The following is a 20,247-nucleotide window of genomic DNA, read 5'->3' as shown; positions in this document are numbered from 1 at the left end:
TAAATTTCTTCTAAAAAACGTAATATCAAGAATTAATGTTATTAAATTAAAAGTTGATTTATGTTCAATTTCAACAAATGAGATCATGTGCACCTTAGTTTAAAATTTTCAAAGAAATTTTTTATTTTAATCTGGTTTTAAGAGAAACTTTTGAGCAAAACTAATTTTTAGAATGGCTGCAAAAATTGCACTGTTTGCCTTTTAAATTGCAATATGTATTTTTATTTTGAGACTTTTTTGTAAACAATGAATATTTATTTCCATCTGAAGTTTCGAGTTTCAAACTCTTTTTGGAGAAACTGGAGATGAATGTGGAGAAAAGGCGCGAGACTTAGCAATTAACACAGGTCTAAGCGACTGTTTTATACGACCTGTTTGCTGGCGCTTTTTTTTGGGAGAATTCGAAGGTGAACCTGGAGAGAATTGGCGTCGAAAATTTCAGGAATCTCGTCAGCTATTTGAAACAAAGCGGCAAGAATTATTAGTTGATCCTCATGCAACTCCTGAATCAGATCCGCTTATGGATAATCCGCTCTCGACAGCTGAAAATTCGGCATGGGGAAAGTATTTTGAAAATCAAAAAGTTGAGACTTTATTACTTCAGGATTTGCAACGACTTTTCCCTGAGTATGCATATTTTCATAGAAAGAAGGTTATGGATACACTTCGAATTGTTCTTCTTGTGTGGGTTCGTGAGCATCCTGATCTAAATTATCGTCAGGGAATGCATGAGATCCTCGCAGGATTGTACTATATATTCACTCAAAATACATTCGATATTAATGACCTTAGAAAATTGGATGAAAACGATAAAACAAAAGAACCAGATAGTGAATCGGATGAGAAAAGTTCAAAAGAAAAAAGTGCACCACCTCAAGTTGTGGAAGGATCAGAGGCGACAGAAGAGCTCGATCCATTAAGCGCACCATTTGTGCCTGCCCCAGAACCAAAACCAGTTCAAACGCAAGAATTCTCTCGTGCAGAGCTTTTGGCTGATCTGCTTGACCCGAAGTATCTTGAGCATGATTTATACACAGCCTTTTCGCTTCTTATTCCTCATCTGGGCAAGTGGTATTTTGAGACGAAGCCGCTGAGCGGAGAAGAGCCGAACCCGAATGAGAGCGGAAAGGAGAACGATGGGCACGATCTGATCAAACAGCAGAAGCTGAACGAGATTCTGGGCATCAGCGATCTTGCGTCTCATGGCGACAGCGGAGGCGGGGCAGGCGGAGCAGGTGCACAACCAACAGGAAATGTACCAACTGTGGTGAAGTCTGCACGAAGGGTGTATCAGATTCTGAAGTCGAAGGATCCGAAGATGTTCCATGCGATGGAGAAGCTGGGGGTGGAGCCACACTACTTCCTGATGAAGTGGATGCGGCTGATCTTTCTGCGGGAGTTCCACATCGACGATGCAATGCGTGTGTGGGATGCGGTGTTTGCGTGCATCTCAGCCTTCGACCCGCCCTCGGCGTCGCTGCAGCTGATGGACTATGTGGCTGTCTCGATGATCATCTCCCTCCGCGACAAGGTCATCGGCGCCGACCAAATCACCGCCCTCAAAACACTCATGCACTTCCCGCCAAACGAGAACCCCAATCTGTTCGTGTATGATGCATACAAGTTGTGCTACAGAACAAAGCCGTTCCCGTCGTATGTGTCGATACGCCCTGCAAATTGGCAGTTTGACGAGTCGAAAGAAGGCACAGCTGGGCAGCTCAATGGAAGTGAAGGAGCAAGTGAGTCTGTTAGGAGTGATGGCACACGTCCTCACAGTCATCGTCATCGCCATCATAATCATCATGGACATGGGAACAGAAGCCATCTACGCTCTCCATCTGCTGCGTCAGGCAGTGCAGAAGGTTCCGTCAATTCTGCAGGCGTGGAAGAAGGAGGCAGAGCGAAAAGTGTTTCTTCACAGGAATTTGGCGATCCTCTCACCAGCTTCTCAACCATTTCATCGTCTTCTTCGCCTCCGTCGTCTTCGCTCAGCCGCTCTGCCAAAGAGAGTGCATCCACACCGCCCACACGCTCTGAAAGTGGAAGTGGAGGCTATCCTTCTTCTCTGCCTGCGCTGTCTCCTTCGTCTTCTCCGCCTTCTGCCACCATTTCAGACAATGTGCTCATTGGATCGACACTTCTGTCAGCGGGTCCTCGTCCATACAACACAAAAGGAGGCATTCTGAACAAGAGGAAGAGCATTCTGCCAACTACAACTGTCTCATCTGCGCAGCTTGGCATCCAACATGCTTCAATTGCAGACGAGTCAAAGCGAACAAACGATTCCAAAGGAGAAGCAAACAGACGCCACAAGAAGAACAGAAAGGGGGCTAAAACAGGCACCGGGAAAAAGAAGCTGCGTCATCCTGAGCTGAAGCCACTGGCATCGCGTGCTGTTCTGAACATCACTCATTGCCAGTCGTTTGAAGAAGCACAGCGGCTGGCGCTGGAACACAGTGTGGATATGAAGCTGCCTGCGCTAGCTTCGCTGGAGAAGACTGTTTTGGACACGGCAGATGCAGATTTGGAGTGTGCTTCAAGGATAACTGTGCTGAGAGCGCTGATGAACCAGACACTGGCAGAAGTGCAGGAGAGAGAGAAGGAGAGGAAAGTGAGGAGGTTGAGGGAGAAGACGAAGAGGCTGATGGAAGGGAAGGAGGATGAGGAAGAAGAGGAGGAGGAAGAGGAAAAAGGAAAAGAAGAGGGGAAAGAAGAAAAAGATGAGAAGGAAAAAGAAAAGGAAGACAAGAAAGAGAAAAAGGAAGACGAAAAGGACGAATCAAAGAAAGAAGGAGAAAATGCATCTGAAGATCAAAACCAAACGAACAACGAAGTCAAAGAAGAGAAAACTGAAGACGCTGAAAAAGAGTCCAAAGCACAGAAGCCCATTCAAAAAGCTCCATCGAAGCAAAAGAAAGCCGAGCAGAAAGAAGCAGAGAAAGAGCGGCAGCACGACATGCGGTGGATGGAGACAGATATTTCTCTTCTTCTGAAGCTGGTGGACTCGTGTCAGAACCAGCTGCACAACATAGCACGTATTCTGCTGGGGCAGACGCACCACCACCTGCCTTCTCCGCCTTCGTTTGATGCACTTCACTCAGAGCAGATGAAGGAGGTGGAGTGGCTGATGGCGCGGGAGAAGGAGAAGGAGAAGAGGAGGGCAGAGAGAGAGAAGAGGAGGGAGGAGAGGAGGAGGATGAGAGAGGAGAAGAGAAGAGAGAGGAAGGAGATGCAAATACAGAAAGTGCGGAAGGGGACGAGAGTGAATGGAGAGGAGATGGTTGATGGCCCGCAGATGAGTGACGAAGCAAGCGTTGAAGAGAACACGTTGACTGCTGCATTGCATGATGAGCAACTGCTGCTGAAGGAAGAGGAGGAAGAGGAAGAGAAGGAAAGAGAGAAAGAGAGAGAAGAAGAAGAGAAGCTGATGACGGCAGAGAAAGAGGAAATCGGCAAGCTGTCGTTGGCAGACCGGAAAGAAAGAGAGAGGAAGATGAAAGTGATGGAGCAGCTGCTGAAGAAGAAGAAGCAATATGAAGCGTTGTGCCTGACTGAAGAGACAGAGTACACCAAAGAGCACAAAAGAGTGAAGATCATCTCGATCGTCCAGAAAGGCGCACAGAAAGCGCTGGGAAAGAGTGTTGTGCTGTCGCCGCCTCCGAGCAGCTCTCCTTCTGCCTCCTCCGCTGCTGCTTCTACTAAGAGCTCGCCTTCGATGTATTCACTCTCTGCTTCGTCTGTGGTGAGGACAGGGCAGCTCCCAGCGATGGCGGATGAGCAGAAAGAAGGTGCTTCTCCAATGACAGCAATGTCAAATGCCACACGCTTCACACATTCAGACGGAAGTCTCGACGAAGCGGCTGAAATCAGCGAGATGATGACGCAAACACAGCGAAAGGCGACTGGCCCTCTTTCTGTCATGAAGTCGATACTGAATGCATTCATCAGTGGGACTCAGGTGAATGAAGAAGACAGCGACAGCAGCAGTAGCAGCGATGAGGAGGATGAAAACGAACACGCTGGTGCTAAAAGGAAGGGAGGAAGGAGATCTGAAGAAGGGAAAGAAGAGATGGATGGGGAATCTTCTGAAGATGGCAGTGAAAATGGAGAAGATGACTCGGAAAGTGGCAGTGGCTCTTCCAGTGGGACTGAACTTTCGTCTGATTATTCTTCTGGTTCGTCATATTCATCATCTTCTTCCTCGTCCGGTGCAGATGACAGCAAAGGAGCAGATGGTGCTCGCAGAAGTGCTCCACACCCACCTTCTATTTCTCCGTTTGTCCGCTTTGACAAGAAAGGAAAGCGGATCAGCAGAGCAGAAATGGTTATTGATGATGAAGAGGAGGAAGATGATGTGAATGATGGTTCGACTCAGAACGAGGCAAATGACAGTGGAGCGAGTGGAAATGGAGCAAAAGGAGCACAAAGTGGAGCAGGTGCGAAAGGGAAAGGCGACTATGAGCAGTCAAAGAAGCTGTCAAAAGCATCGAAGAAGTCTGGCTCAGATATAAATGACATGTCAAAGCTCTTCACTCAGGCGCCGAAGGCCATCGTGCTTGCGTCGCCGCTGGAGCTGATGATGAAAGCAGAAGAGAAAGAAAGCGCCTCGTCAAAATCAACAGCATCTTCTGGCTTTTCAGATGTTCTGAACTCTTCTTCATCTTCTCTTTTGAGTGGTCCGTTTTCTGTTTCATCTTCTTCCTCTTCTTCTTCTGGTGCAAAATCGTCAGGTATTTCATTTGGACTGGGCAGTGAAGATGGCGATGAGCCTGTTGACAGTCTGTTTTCTCCTTCGATTAAGAAGAAAGCAGTGAAACTGGGTTTGTTTGGCGAAGTTCTGCCGGATTCTCCGAGCTCTCCAACAGAACCGTCGTCTTCTGCAGCTCCGAAAAAGAAGTATCCGCCAAAGCAGCCAGCAGCATTGGCAGCAGCACCTTCTCAGTCGTCTATTACGAAGACATTGTTCACAGAAGGACAGGACGATTCTTCTGTCGTCTTTGATCCTTTGTCGATGTAACGTTATGACTTGGCTTTATTTTGACTTCTCTCTAACTGTTTTGCTCTTACTGTACACACACACACACACACTACTTCATTTTCAGTTAATTTTCTGAACTTTCCAGCTTTATTTTTAATTTTGTTTTACCAAGAGCTTCGCTTCAATCAAGTAACATATCTTTCTTATTTGAGTGTAATGTTATATCTCGTTAATATTTCTATTATTTATAAATCCAAAATTATTTCTGTAATAATACGTTATTGTTTTGATTTCGCATTTCGCAAATCTCAATACCCTTTTTTTGTATTCATTCTTTTTGATGTTAACTCTGTATAAGTTCAAAGGTTTTTTGTATCTATAGAATAACAGCCAAGAACAAAAGATTCAAGAGTTCACGTTCAGTAACTCATAGTTCTTGTAAATTAATATTTTTAATGAAATACATGAAAATTCAATAAAGCAAGAAAATTTAACAAAATATGCTATTCTTTTTGAAGCAACTATTTTAAGGTGAATACACTCTTCTCAAATAAACATATATAAGAATGAAGAATTTTGACATTGTGGCTTCGAACATTCTATGGAAAATATATAATTCATAGCCATCAAGTCTTTGATCTGGATTAAAAAAACGAAAAAGATGATTGATTTTTTGAAAATAAAAATTTCGAAAAATCTATTTTAGAACGCTGTGAAAAATGTCAGTTAAAAAGGCTATTTATTTATTTTTTGACTTTAGTATTTGTTTGCTTTTAAAAAGCAAAAATAAGTTTCAAGGAAAAAGAGTTGAGATAAATTTTTTGAGGTCAAGAAATAATATACACCCTATTAAACGTAGGTGTATTTTAAAAAGAAAAGCAAATTATTCTCGAACACAGAAAAAATGGAGCAAATGCTTTGCTCAAAAAACGGTGAAACGAAAGGAAACAAATAAGTAAACATTTTTTAGCAATAAACAAATAAATCTTCTAAGTTCTTAGTGAAAATATCTCCAACAAACATTTCTCTTAAAAAGAAATAAGAAAGCCCAATAATGCAATCTTCATATCCTTCTTCTTCCATTTTTACAAATATCTTTCTTTTTATCTCTTTTCTTTTTGATTCATCGTTTTCCTTTTCATTCTTACTATTCGATTTTTCACAAATATTCTTGAAAAAAATTGCAGAACCTATACTAAATTCATTATCTGCATCAAATTGGTTTAATATCTCCAAAATAACATCAAAAGCTCCGCTTTTCAACAAATCATCAACTTTTACTGTCTTGTTGCACACCAATTTTTTTAATGCTGTAAAGAATTGGAAACTAATTCCTGGGTAATTATCCTTCCCTGCTCGAAATACATTCGCAATGCTGCTGAAAAGACCAATAAATTCTTCGTTCCACAATGCGCATGAGTCGAAGAAAGCAAAAAATGTATTGCACCATCTCATCAAAACACATTCTTCCATCGTTTCTTTGCCTCCTTCCTCTCTTTCTCTCTCTTCCAATCCACACATTTCACCAGCTCTTTCAGTTCTCTTGCTGATTCCCTTGCAAAATGAAGCTCATTCACAATAACTTCTTCCAAACTTTTATCTTTGTGTAATCTGTTTATCAAAAACTCCCAAGCCGTTTGATAACCAAGATGTGAAAGGTTGTGATGCTCCTGATGATATTTGATGATTTCTTTGATTTCATTCAGTTACAGTTCTTTGTTCATAAACTTAAAAATATAACAAGAAAGAAATAAAGAGCGTTAAAAATGAGAAAGAAGTGTCATACATAATTACCATGAGTGTTGCTTAAAACCAACAAAGCCATTTCCACTTCTTTTTGTGCTTCATCGTTTTCCTCTTTATCCAGGGCAACTTTCAATAGGCAAGGCACACAAATCGAACGAAATTCTGATAAAGTGAAGAGATTTAGTGTAAGATAGCATTCGCAAAGATCAGCCAGAAGCTTTTCGTTCTTTCCATCTTTCTTCTTTTCTTCTTCAACCATCATCTTTTCACATCTTTTGTTAAAAGATGAATATATAAAACCACAAGTCCAAATTCTTCTCAACACAGTGTAATATCCAACATGTTTCAGATACAAAATTGCATTTTCCATTGATATTTTCTCTTCTTCAATCATTTTGTTTATTCTGTACATCAAATCTTTTGAAAAAATGGATTTATATTTATCTTTATCCATTTCATCTATCAATCCATTCATTTCAATGATTTTCTGTTTTTGCCCGTCCTCATCACAAAGTTCAAGTTCAGAGATTAATTCTGAATAATAAAGAAAGAAATTCAATCACCAAGAATTCAAATGAAATTATGACTGCATGCGAATGAATTTATCTCTGACAGATATCTCCTGTATTTTAATAAAGCAATATGTTCATAAAACAATGAAAATTCGTAATTCACATTGAATGTTCATATCATCAGATTGAAGAAATTGGAGCAAATTTAAACTTAAAACAACCATGAAAATATCTGCATTCACACTAATTTTTCTTGTGTAGGCATTTATCACGAAGTATTCTGAAAATAAACAATTCTTTATCTTCTTTTTGATTACAAAAAAGGTTCTGATCAAATGATCATTTGTGATTGAAAATAATCAGTCAACACAATAAAGGAAGATTTGCAAATACAAAAAGTTAAATGGAAAGTGATACTGTCCTGGGGTGAATTAGGCTTGAATGTGGTTCATTGAATTCGGAGTATTTGAGAGTCAATAATTATCATTTGTTCAACAAAGGAATAACAGTCTTTTTTAATTTCGAAAATGAGCAACTTGATACGCTCATTTTAATTGTTCTTCTTCATTTTTGAAGATTTTTCCAACCCTTGGCTTTCAAAGCTCAGAAAAATGATTGACAATTTGAAATGGATTGTTTGGTTTATGTTGTTGATTTGAAGAAAGAGAGCTGAATATAATAGCACAATGAACGCAGAGAAACAAGTGAGTAGTTTTTGCATAATCTTCAAAATTTGTTGAAAGAAATGAAGGAAATTAATCCAATGAATAAAGAGAATAGCAAAGCAGAAAAGATGAAATGTTATGAAAAAAAAAAAGAATGAACTAAATTGAGCATCATTTTTTCAAATAAGACATAAGAACAGATTGAGATATTTTTTTGACAATGAAAGAGATTGAATAGATCGAGGAAGGGATATTTATCTCGAAAAAAAGCAATGAAGTGCTCGACTTTGGGAATTACAGATTGAACAATCTTCTGTCTTTTTTGCATTTTGAAGAAAGTGATTCTTTTTTCGCGTGATTATTGTTGAGTGAGGCTTGACAGTTTTTGGTTTCTTTTTTGAACAAAAACAAGGAGAACCATCCACAACAAATCATTTTACATCAAATGGCTGTTGGAAACAAAATGAAATGAAGATCAGTCGAATGTGCATTTTCTTCTTCAAAATGCCTGTTGACTGAGGAAGCGAGGAGGCTATTGTTCGAAATTTGCTTTTTCTCCCAGCACAATAATCAATTTCTGAATATTCAGAATGTTCGTAACCTCCCTCTTTAAGTCCAACAATCTCAGGATTTCTATAATATTAGTTTCAGATTTGATTTATTTGGATTGAATTGTTTTCTTAAACCACTCTGAATCGTTGATGAAAATTAGTAAAGATGAACATGATTTCTCAAATGGGGGTGGAGGCAGGGGATGTCTGGAGAAGATATCTCTAAAATTTCCGATTAATATGATATTGGACAGCATTTATTTTGTAACGATTCTTTGAAGAAATATTTTGCAAAGAGAGTTCCTTTTATCTTGCTTTCAATCAGCAACATTCTAAGGTGTTGATCATATTCATACTGCTGTTCGGAATCAGCAAGTCTGCTGACGTGCCTTGGACTCGTTTGTTTTCTTGGAGCGTTGTAGTAATTGTTAGAACAGTGACTTTTGTGTGTGTGTGTGTGTGTGTGTGTGTGTGTGTGTGTGTGTGCTTCCAAAGCTCGTGGTTGCATATGCAATGAGACTGAGAATTCAATTGTTTGTCTGCAGGAGACAATGGCATTTGAGCAAGAAGAGAAAAAGAATGCTTCGATCAGATGCAGGATAGGGGAGACATTTGTTACATAAGCAGAACTGCAGAGGAAGGAAACGAACGAGAACAAAAGAAGAAGGGGAAGGGAAAGGAAAAGAACTGTATTGAGACTCTATAAATGTTAGGTTTGAATGGAGATAATGAAATTGAAAAAGAATGTGAGACGGAGCAGAAGTACAGGAAGAATTAGATGAAAATATTTACCTGTTATTATAATAAAAATGTAAAGGATGCATTTGCCTGACAGAATTCAAAGCTACAAAGGGGAAATCGAATAAAGAAGAACTAAAAGACGATTCATCAGCAAATTGAACTGTTGTGTCTGAAGAAGATGTGATTGGAATGTTGCTTGTAGAAGAATGCGACGATGAGGAAGTTTCAACGTCAAGAGATTTAAAAAAAGATACAGAGAAGAAGTCTTTTGCTTTGGAAAATGTTGTTGGAAACAGAAAAAACCGTGGATAAAGGAGTGAACAAGATGCATTTCTTCTATTCCTCTGAAATATTAATGCATGAATTAAAAAGATCATCTGGGTTACAAATGGAATTGCATTGGAACAGTGTTATCAGAGCAAGAATCAATGAATTCGTTACTCTCTTCATTTTGATTGAATGAAATCAAAGCTATGGATGAATTCCCTTAATTGAATCCTTCAGATTGTTTTCATCCAAATAAGAAATTGAAACACACTTGTGCGCTTCCAAAATCTTTCTCAGCAAAAAGTTATTTTGGTGTAACTTTTTTCAAACTAGTTTTATTAAGCAAAAATGCCTTTTTTTTTCTAATGTGCTCAATAATAAACAATAAAAAAATGAGGATCCGCTTCTTCTTCGTCTGCGTCAAAACAAAAATAACTTGAAATGGAATTTTGTAGTTGGGGATTGTCTCTCAAGATATTCATGTTTTGTTCATTTCCCAATTCTTTTTACCGCTAATGTAACGATGCATTTCCCCTTGTTCTTTCTTCCAGTTAGTTTGTTTCATATTCGTCTTTTTTTTTTAAAGCAATTGTCAGAGACTTTTGGTTTGTCAACCCCACCTGATTTTCATATTCTTTCCTCTTCGACAATTCCACGAGCCATCCAGAATAAAAGTGAAAAAGAGTACAAGTTAAGAATAATTAACAAACTGAAGGAATGCAAACATTATTTACTCTAATTTCAGTGTGAATTGAAATATCAAAATGAGAAATATATTTTTTCTTTTCTAGAATTTGTTTTTTAGCCTGTTTTCCTTTTCTCAAAGATATGAATTCCTCTTCTTCGTTGCAATTTAATTTAATTCCAATTTCAGTTGGTATTTTCTTTTTCAAATGTTGTGAATCAAGAAAAGGAAAATCAATTTCTTTCTAACTATTTTTTGATGGTTCGATCAAAAAAAATTAATAGATTCTCCATTCAAAGCTCATTTTAGCAGAGCTTTGCTTATCCATTGAAAAAAAATTTACAAAAACTGTTTGTGCCGAATTGTTACATTGGAATCTTGTAAGATTTTAAATGATACTTATATTTATCGATTTTTTTGTTGATTGAAGAATTGTTTTGAATATATTTATCATTTAACGTAACAAACGGAATGAGCCTATACGATAATGATAAGCCTGAAGATGAACTTGAGATTATGACTCAAACCGAGAAGTTTTCAAGTTTTCTCTTTTATGTGGATTTTATAATAAAGAATTAATTTTAGAATTTTGAATGCATTTTGAAGATTTATTTTTTAAACTAGAAGATTGCAATGACGATGAACAGAAACATAAAATTGAAAAAATGATTGAACTCATTGGCATTGTGAATGAAGAAGAATTTGAATCCGTTTTCACAAAAGAACTATATGATGAAATATACAAAATAATTGAAGATAAGAAAGTTTCTTTGAAAGATTCAGTTTTGATAGTGAAACACATTGGATATTGGAAAGCGTTGAGATTTGTGTGTGTTGATGGATTTGAAAAATATCCATTGAGCAAAAAATTTGAAAAGATGATTATTGAAGAAAATAAGAAAAAGAAAGAAAAGAATAAAAAGCTGCTAATAGATCTTTGCGAATGCTATCTTTTGCTTAACAACAGATTTTCTTCAGAATTTTTATTGATCTGTGTGCCTTGTATTCTGAAAGTTGGATTGAAGAAAGAGGAAAGCGAGGAAACTAAGAAAGAAGTGGAAGTTGCGTTGTTGGCTTTGAGCAATATTGAACAGTCGGACGTGTGATTTATTTATTTATTGATAATTGAATTGTCATTGCTTCATAAATTGATTATTTTTTGATTTTTTTTATAAGAAATTGGATCAAAAACTGTATTTGACTGAAATAACAGAAATCATTGAATATAATCAGGAGCATCAGAATCTGACACGACTTGCCTATCAGTCTGCTTGGCAATTTTTGGGTAAAAGATTCTTCAAAGAAAAAATATTGGAAGACGTTATTACAAATGAGCTTCATTTCGCAAGAGAAGCAAGAAGAGAAATCGGAGATCTTTCAAAGAGTATGGATTGGAAGAGAAAAGAAGAAGAGAATAAAAAAAGAAGAAGAGAAACGAAGGAAGAGCTTGTTTTGATGAGGTGGCTCGAAGCATTGAATTTTGTTTTATTCAAATGCAAATTGTGGAATGAAGAATTTGTAGGGCTTATCAACAGCATTGTTTTAGTGTTTCGAGCAACAAACGAGAATTGCGGAGAAATTAGCAGAAAATGCATTTATTTATTTAAAATAGCATCAGAGAGCGGATGCGTGAAAGTTGAGGATTTGTTAAGAGGTGGAGCTGTTGATGCAATTTTGGAAGAGATTCAGCGAACAACTATAGATAATGAAAAGGCATTTGAATGCTTTACATTTTTTATGAATATTTCAAGGCGACTGAAAGGAAAGGAGGAAGAAAAAACGGAAGAAGCGAAAAGAATGGAGCTGAAAAGGGAAGTGTTTGAAAAGATGGAGGAAGAAGGGCATGAAGATGTTATCATCAAATTCTGTCATAGCAAATTTAAAAGAAAGCATCATTCAATTTTTATGGATCAAAATTTTAATGAATTTGCTGCTTTTTGCTGATTCGCGCGTTTTTATATTAAACTTCATTTTTGATATTTTCACTTCATTTGTTTTTGAGCTAAAAAAAGAAAAAATCGTAATTTTAATTTTGTGATTGAGAAAAATAAGTTTGCTTTTTGGTGAATTCCCCTCAGAAAATAATATGTCCATAACATTATCTATGGAAAACAAACTTTTTTTTTTTTTGGATAAATTTTTTGTTGTCGTTTTTTAAATGCGACTGGTTAACAATATTCACCGTTTTTTTATTGGAGTCAAAAGAAAACAAATTGTTAAGAAATACGCCAATACAAAGAAAAAATGGATAAATGAATTGCAAGCAAGAAAAATTGTTTGATTCAAAATTTGTTGCGATTTTCTGTTATTGATATTGAATATATGAAAAATCAGACTTTGTTTCGAGATTGATTCTCTGGTTTTCGCTTCCAACGATTCGAAGAGGAAGTGTAAAGGTTAGTATTTTTTCATCATGATTTCGAATTCACATTGAATTCTTAAACCATTTGAAGAAAAAAATTTTCCTTTTAAGTGTTCTGAACCCCATGAAGAAGAGGCATTTAAGCGTTTCAAAGAACTTTACAAAAAAGAGATAAAAAAGTAACAGTGTTCACATTAAACATTTCCATTAAAACGTTACTGCAAATTCAAATTCAAAAATTAGTATTTCTATTTTTGCACTCACTTTTAGAGTAATATAGAAGTTTTTCTTCATCAAAATCATTTTTTCTGTTATTTCAAAGCGCTTGCTGACTTCCTGAAAAATATTAATCACGATCATAATCAACTGTTTTGTTTGAAACTTCTTTGGCATTTTCCACTTCTTCTTCTTCTTCTTCTTCTTCTTCTTTTTCTTCATCATCTTCTTCTCCTCCTTCTTTTCTTCCTCTACCTCCTTTCGCTCCTCCAATGTTACAAGCGCAATCGCTGCAGGCAGCAGAACCACATCTCCCATCCTCAGCCCCACCGCTTCCGGCTCCTTCTCCACAATCTCCCCCACTTCGCACACTGCAACCCTTCTCCACATTACTTCCTCGTCCAGCTTCACAACCCAAAATTTCAACTGAGACGATCACCATATCAGCAGTGAAGGGTCAAACAGATTGTTGATCTTCTGAAACGCATTCACATCTTCTGCTGCAAAGATCCTCTTTCTCACAAACAGTATTAACCAACACTGCATGCGATGGAAGCGGTGCAACCAACAGAACAGAAGTCATCTCTGAAAGGTCAACATCGTGAGCGCACGCAACATCACCGAGCAGCACCTCCCTTCGCATCACAACATAACCCCACGGCATTTTCATTGCTCTCAGCAACGACTTCTTTTGATTTACAAGCACCCATCTGCTTCTGGAACTATCATCAGCAGTTGCCTCTGCTGTCTTTAGTGGAGCTTCAACCTCCAGCACATCTGAAAGGTCGATTGAATGCATCTATAACCAGGATTGCTCGACCTCTATCAATGCAACTCTGTTCTTATCTCTTCTTCAACACTGAGAGAACAAATCAGATCGGCATAAAGTGTCTATGAAAAAGACGAAGAAGGCGAAGGGAATTCAACTGTGCTAGCCAAACAAAAATCTCATTTAAGAGAGTAGATATTCATTCCAAATTGAGCTTCATCGACATTTAAAAAACACAATATTCGCATTCTTATTGATTAATTGTCCAAGCCGAAAGCAAATTGTTTTCAGGTGATAGGAAAAGACAGAAGATGCCCAATTTCTGCAATACGAGGCTTTTAAAGAATATTTAAAGAAGGAGAGTGCGAAGGTGAGAAAGATGTATTTTCACCAAAAAAGCTGAAGAGAGATAAATAGGAGAAGAGTCATTAAAGCTACGCTAATGCGGATGCGGAAAAGCAAAGAGAAGATAGACATATAATTGATGAGTTAATGAGGAAGGTCCATTTGAATAGAAGATAAGAAGGATAAAGAAGAAGAAGAAGAAGAAGAAGAAGAAGAAGAAGAAGAAGCAGAAGAAGAAGAAGTGGAAAATGAACAATAATAAAAGAATTCTCAGTGTTGATGTGCCTTGCAAATAAGGCGAATCAAGTGAAAAGATGGAAGCTATGCTTGTGACGGAAATCCCAGAAAAAAATAAAAAGATAGCATGTTCTGAATCAATTGTATTGTAAGTGGAGCATTTGGAATTTTTAGTGGTGGCTCTATTGATAAGTCCAACTCTTCTGCTGCAATTGGAGCTATTGCAGAATGCCATTAGGATATTCATTAAATTCTATGGATGCCCTGATGCCGAGGATAAAAGAAGCGAATCTACAAAAAAAGGATTGCTGAAAGTATTGTTTGCATAAGAAAGTCTTTGGCTAATGAATTTATGCAATTTCCCGGTAAAATAAAGTCAACGCAGAATGGAGAATCGTTCGTTGGGACAGTTAATCTTCATCGTCTGCCTGAATCTGGACCAGAAAAGAAAGAAAATCCCTCTCAAAATAGTTCATCTTGAAGTTGTAAAGACGAATTGCCCAAGAATGGAGCAAATAACCCCAAGTGAAAAGGTTGACTCTTCTTCCTGACTCACTTTTCTTCATTCATCATTCACAAAATTAGTTAAGCTTTCAAAATTCTAGCAAAAGTTGAGATCATAATTCTCTCTTTCTTTTGACTTCATCCAATTTATCTCAAAACATGAGAGTCAAATCAACATATCAGCAAAGCAAACGTCACAAAATGTCTTTCCATAAGAATGGCTGTAAACAGAATTTCACTTCTAATTCCGATATTTGTATTATTAAAGCAATTTTTCTCCATAACAATAATTACTCATATTCCAGGACGTTGGAAAGGATGCAGCGGAAATATCTTCTCAATCAATAGAACAATAAAAAATACATACATTACGTCTTTTGTGTTATTAATAAAATTGCTGTATTCCCCTTGGCCATCCAATTGACAAAAATCAAAGGTCAGAATTCCAAAAATATTGTATTCCACTATTTCTTGTTGTTATCACAGGAAATAATTTTTCTTGTTCGGCAGGTAATGTTCACTCACGGTTTTCTCATTCTGTGAATGGATAATTCCGTTCTTTCAAATCTGAAGATCATTGAATCCATTACAAATAAAGATTAATAATAAAGCGTTGTTTTCTCCATAATCCTTTGTAAAAAACATAAATGCTTAAAAATGCAGTATGAACGCACATTTTTTAAAAGCTTTTTTGAGCTTTTATTTACATCTGTTTCTACTGTCCAATCGTATAAACTTTCAATGAAAATATAAAAATTGTTTCTTTCTTGTGCAATTTTTTAAAAAAAAATACATATATATAGGAGACAGATAACTCAAAAAAGTTCACAGGTTTGCAATCATTGTTTCACAGAATTCTTGTTGATTGTATTTCTTAATTTTTTATTTCAGAATTGTTTTGTGAATTTGAACACTGCAATGAAGATGAACAAAGAAAGAAAATTGAAGAAATGAATGAAATGGTTGATGAAATGAATGGGTATGAATTTAAATTCATTTTTAAGGCAAAGCTGTTTGAAAAAATAGACAAAATGATTGAAGAAGAGAAGCTTTCGATACAAAATACGATTTTGTTTAGAAGCGCATTGGATGCTGCAAAGCGATGAAAGATGTGTGGTGCCTGAATTTTAAAGAATATTCACTGAGAAGAAGATTTGAGCAGATGATAAAGGAAGAAAAGAAAAAAGATGAAAAGAACACAAAGCTTTTGATTGATCTTTGCGAATGTTTTGTTTTACTGAATGGTGAACATATTTCAACAGAATTACTTTCAATTTGCTTGCCTTGCCTTCTGAAAGTTGCTTTGAACAAAGAGGAAAGCGAGAAAGTTCAGAAGGATGTGGAAGTGATCTTTATGGCTTTGAATTTCATTGATATAGATCTTGTTTGATCATTTCTATTTTATTTTGATATAATTGATTTTTACCCTTTCTTTTTTATTAGTTTGTTGAACAAGAACTGTATTTGAAGGAAATTACAGAAATCATCAAGCATTAGCAGAAACACAGAAATCTAACAAAACTTGCCTATCAATCTGCTTGGCAATTTTTTATATTCAGATTTTTAACCAATGGATTCTTGGAAGAAGTTATTGTGAATGAGCTTCATTTTGCAAGAGAATCAGCCAAAGAACTGGAAGAGCTGGTGAAATGTGTGGATTGGAAGAAGAAAAAAGAGGAAATGAGCAGAGAAGAAATGAATGAAGCAAATATTGCACAGGGATGGATCATAACATTGGGACTTTTCATTGAATCGTGCGCATTGTGGAATGAAGAATTTATTGGGCTCATTGATAGCATTGTGCGTGTGCTTCGAGCAGTAAAAGAGAATCATATAGAAATTCGCAGGAAATTCATTTATTTATTAAAAAGAGCAGCAAAAAAGAGATACATGGAAACTGATGCTTTTGTGAAGGAAGATATCATTGATCTATTTTTGGAGGAGATCCGACATCCAACTTTGGATGGAGAAATCGAGCATGAATGTTTGTTATTCTTTTTGGAGATTTTTAATAGATTGAAAAGAAGTACAAATGATGAAATCTGCGAAGCAAAAAGAAAAGAGTTGAAAAGGAAAATGGTTGAAAAGATGGAAGAAAAAGGATATGATGATATCATCGCAAGCTTTTATGAAACATTTGATTTTCTTAACAAAGAATTTAAGTAAGAAAAATTATCGGTGAAATTTTCTGATAATTTTGTTAATGTTTGAGGAAACACATTGTATTTTGTCGCTCTTTATTTTCAATTTTCTCTTTTTTCATTTCACAAAAAATAAAACAGTTTAGTTATTTTGTTTCAGCAGTTTTTCCATAACTTCGAAATGGAATCAAACAACAAAAAATCAAAAGGAAAAAAAGAACATTTGTTGGTTTTATTAGCTTCACTTTTTTATTTGCACCAAAATTATCTAAGTGAAAAATGAGTAGAACAAACTTGATTAACTTAAAAAACTTATCTTTATTTTAACAGTCTTCACATTTTTCTTTTTCATGTGCTTTTTTTTGAAGAAATATCTTAGTCACTATTTGTCTACATCATCGTTGCAAGTTTTTCAACATTTTGTAATCTTCTTTGACTTTCATTGAAAAGTATATTCAATATTTCAGGTTTTCACTCTTCTTCTTCACATTTTGTGGCATAATGAAACTTGAAGGAAATCAATGAAACCGAATAATATTCATTTATTTCTATTATTCTGTTCTTTAAGTTTTCAGTTTTATTGAGGATAGCTTATATGTCTGAAATAAATGGATAAATTGACGATGAAGTATTTTTTAAAGTGAAAAAAATAGCAGAAACTTAGAGAGTTACAAACACACTCAATTTTTTATCCTCAAAATTTGTCTCTTTTTTGTAATATTTGCATTCATTCGATTGGTGTCTTTGCAAAAATACTCTTTTTTTATTCAGGAAAGTCTAATTTCGAGAGAATTTTTTATTTGAAAATTTAAGATCAAAGTGATCATTGGATCAATATTTTTTGTTTATTAAATTTTCTTACTCAATTTTAAGTTTTTATGTTATTTTTTCATGCTTTCATAACAAATGGATAATAATTATCTAAAATAACTCCAATTTTTTCTTGGGGTGATAAATTGTGAAAAATAACTGATGTGCTTTTAGTTGCAGTATGCCCATTTTGCACTTGAACAAATGAAAATTTTTTCTTTTTTCATTTTTCGAAAAGCTTTGTTTTTAATTAGTCTTTAGAAAAAATCAAATCTGTTAGAGTCAGACAGCAAAGGATTGGATAAGAATTTCAGTAATTTACAAAAAATCGGTCCAAATGATATGATCAAAAAAATAATTAGCTTCAAAGGCATTTTTCTTAATTGATGGTGCAAATGCAGAGTGAATGACTTGGTGAAAGACATCTGCAAAAGCCTTTCATTATGACAAAGAAGTTGAAGAGTGTTAGTTATCGATAGATGAGTTCAAAACAGATTACAGAACACAAAATATAACTATTTCAAAAGATTGTGTTTGAGTATCGTGCATGGGATAAATGAAATTCCTCTCATTAAAGATTCAGTAAGTGATCCCAGAATTTCTGGGTTTGCTCAAAAGCTGCGTTAGTCAATGAATAATAACATTCTCTCTTCCAATAAATGCTTTTATTTCTTTCTATCCAATGTTTCTGGAAGAAAAGAAACAAGTGTTTCGTCAAATGAAATATGGGTAATTCTTTATGATTTCATGTTTTATTTCTAAATTTTCGTATTGATAGTTTGTCAAAGATACTTCGAAATCAATCTGATGTTTTTTATTGAAAACATATTTGAACTTCTCTGTCTTTCTATGACAACGTGCATTTGAAAGATAACAATTTGAAAACATGATACGCTTTTTTGATAATTCATTTTGCAAAAAAATGTGAATTAAATAATTATTCATACTCCAAAAAATGATATGATTTCAAAAGTGATCACACATATCGTTTATCCATTTTTTTTTCTTTTTTTTGTTACTCCATTCATCAATAGAAGGAGAAATTATCGAAGTTAACTCTTCAGGAATATTCGAACTTGGACAAAGAACAATTGTGTGCAAAAAAAAACCATCTGATGCAATAGAGATATGGTATATCAGCTATGGATCCATCTCGATTAAGATCTATCAATATTATCGATTTATGAATATCTGATGGTAGTCGTCATCTTGTATAATAAGCTGGAATAGATGATGATAATAATATGGGTGATTATTTTTGAAATAATTATTTTTCATTGTTTTTTTTCGGATGCATGAGAATTACGAAACAACATATTTAATCAATAAAAACCAAAATGTTAAAACAAAAATCTGTATTTTTTCTTAATATTTGCAAAAATAAAAAGTGATAGTAATTTTCAATAATTATTCTTGATCGCAAAATAAATAATACTTTTTATCCAGTGAAATGATTTTTTATTGATGTTTTTTTCAGCAAGGAGATACTATTTTCAAAGGAGTCATCTCTATCAGAGCACATTGAATTTATATTTTTGAGATGACTGTTTAGGAAACAGTCTAAGCAATTTTGTCTAACTTTTCGAAAAATTACATTTCAGAATGGTTTTCAAATGTTTTTGCTTCATTTAAGCAATTTCAATATATAACGAACAAATATGAATTGAAAGATATCTCTTTATATTTTTTTGTTGTTCAAAAATTGTTATTTATTGAAGTTTCGAGAAATAGTAACAAAAACACATGCATGAGCACAAACAGCTTTTTTCATATAAATTTATTTGAAAATAATGAATATAACTTAATGAGTTTTTCACAAAATTTAAAAAAATTTGAGTTTAGAAAAAGTGAGCAAGGAATTGACAGTTATTATTAGAATTGACAAAAATTTAACTTCAAAAGCAATTTCTTTTGTTAAAGATTTATTGTGAATTCGTCGTTTCAAAAATAATATTGATTTATGGAAAGATAAAAAAGAGTGACAGAAATTTAAAGAAAGAAAAAGAATTTGTTTTTTATGTTCAAGTTAAATATTTAACTTGCATATGTTGTCCTTTTACAAATTTCACACTCATCAACACCTATTTATGAATAAGCTTCCTCAGCGTAATCCCTCTTGTTGACTGCGCATTCTTTATCACTAGAAAGCGTTATTTGCTTTCACAATTTTCTCCTCCACCTTCCACATCCACCCACCTTCCCTCAACAACAACCACCACCAATGCCCCCTCTTCCTCTCTGCCCATGCCTCCCTCGCCCTCACAAACTTCACCCTCACCACCCCTCAACCTGCCATCTTCTCTTTCCCCCTTTTCTCCTTCCCAAAAAATCTCCTTTCAGATGCCCACTCTCCAATCCCTGCCTCCATCTCCATCTCCCACTCCTTCTTCTCCTCTTTCGTCTCCCTCATCCAGCCCTTCCTTTTTTTCTCCTTCTTCCCTCTCTTCCCCATCCCCTTCTCCATCTCCTTCCCTTTCCTCTTCTCCTTCATCTTCCTCATCCTCATCCACATCATCTTCTTTTTCTTCCCCTTCCCCTTCCCCTTCCCCTTCGATTTCCCCTTCCCCTTCCCCTCTCCATATCTATCACCAATCCCATCCTCACCTCCAAATCCACCTCCATCTCCATCTCTCAAACACACTTTTCTCCAACATCTCCTCTCCTCAATCCCCTCTATCTCTTCCATCCCTTCCCTCACATTCACTCAATATATTAATC

At 35.6% G+C, this 20,247-nt stretch overlaps 3 protein-coding genes across 3 annotated transcripts; 1 reads left to right on the top strand and 2 right to left on the bottom strand.

Annotated features, from left to right (window-relative positions):
• Nucleotides 1–132: 132 nt before the first annotated feature.
• On the top strand, nucleotides 133–5,477 carry MONOS_8643 (Tre-2/Bub2/Cdc16 (TBC) F family protein C). Its single transcript, XM_067879071.1, has 2 exons — nucleotides 133–192; nucleotides 271–5,477. Exons 1-2 carry the CDS (start codon nucleotides 173–175, stop codon nucleotides 5,015–5,017), a joined length of 4,767 nt encoding a protein of 1,588 aa, XP_067730210.1. The 5' UTR covers nucleotides 133–172; the 3' UTR covers nucleotides 5,018–5,477.
• Nucleotides 5,478–12,853: 7,376 nt separating this feature from the next.
• MONOS_8642 (uncharacterized protein) lies at nucleotides 12,854–13,522 on the bottom strand (the record flags this gene model as incomplete). Its single annotated transcript, XM_067879070.1, has 2 exons — nucleotides 12,854–13,149; nucleotides 13,246–13,522. The coding sequence occupies 2 exons, from the start codon at nucleotides 13,520–13,522 to the stop codon at nucleotides 12,854–12,856; spliced, it is 573 nt and encodes a 190-aa protein (XP_067730209.1).
• A 6,291-nt stretch (nucleotides 13,523–19,813) lies between these two features.
• On the bottom strand, nucleotides 19,814–20,215 carry MONOS_17362 (uncharacterized protein; the record flags this gene model as incomplete). Its single annotated transcript, XM_067870275.1, has 1 exon — nucleotides 19,814–20,215. The coding sequence occupies one exon, from the start codon at nucleotides 20,213–20,215 to the stop codon at nucleotides 19,814–19,816; it is 402 nt and encodes a 133-aa protein (XP_067730208.1).
• Nucleotides 20,216–20,247: the final 32 nt, after the last annotated feature.

The sequence above is a fragment of the Monocercomonoides exilis genome, assembly GCF_001643675.1.
Source record: "Monocercomonoides exilis strain PA203 chromosome Unknown scaffold14-1859848, whole genome shotgun sequence".
Taxonomy (NCBI): domain Eukaryota; phylum Preaxostyla; order Oxymonadida; family Polymastigidae; genus Monocercomonoides; species Monocercomonoides exilis.
Note: the sequence above shows the minus strand (reverse complement) of the source record. Positions and strands in the feature narration are given on the sequence as shown.

What these genes read in the sequence shown, in the direction of transcription:
- MONOS_8643 (XM_067879071.1), top strand. Translation starts at nt 173, where the DNA reads ATGGCTGCAAAAATTGCACT. An exon ending in ATGGCTGCAAAAATTGCACT is followed by an intron (nt 193 to 270) that starts GTTTGCCTTTTA and finishes TTCCATCTGAAG; the next exon opens with TTTCGAGTTTCAAACTCTTT.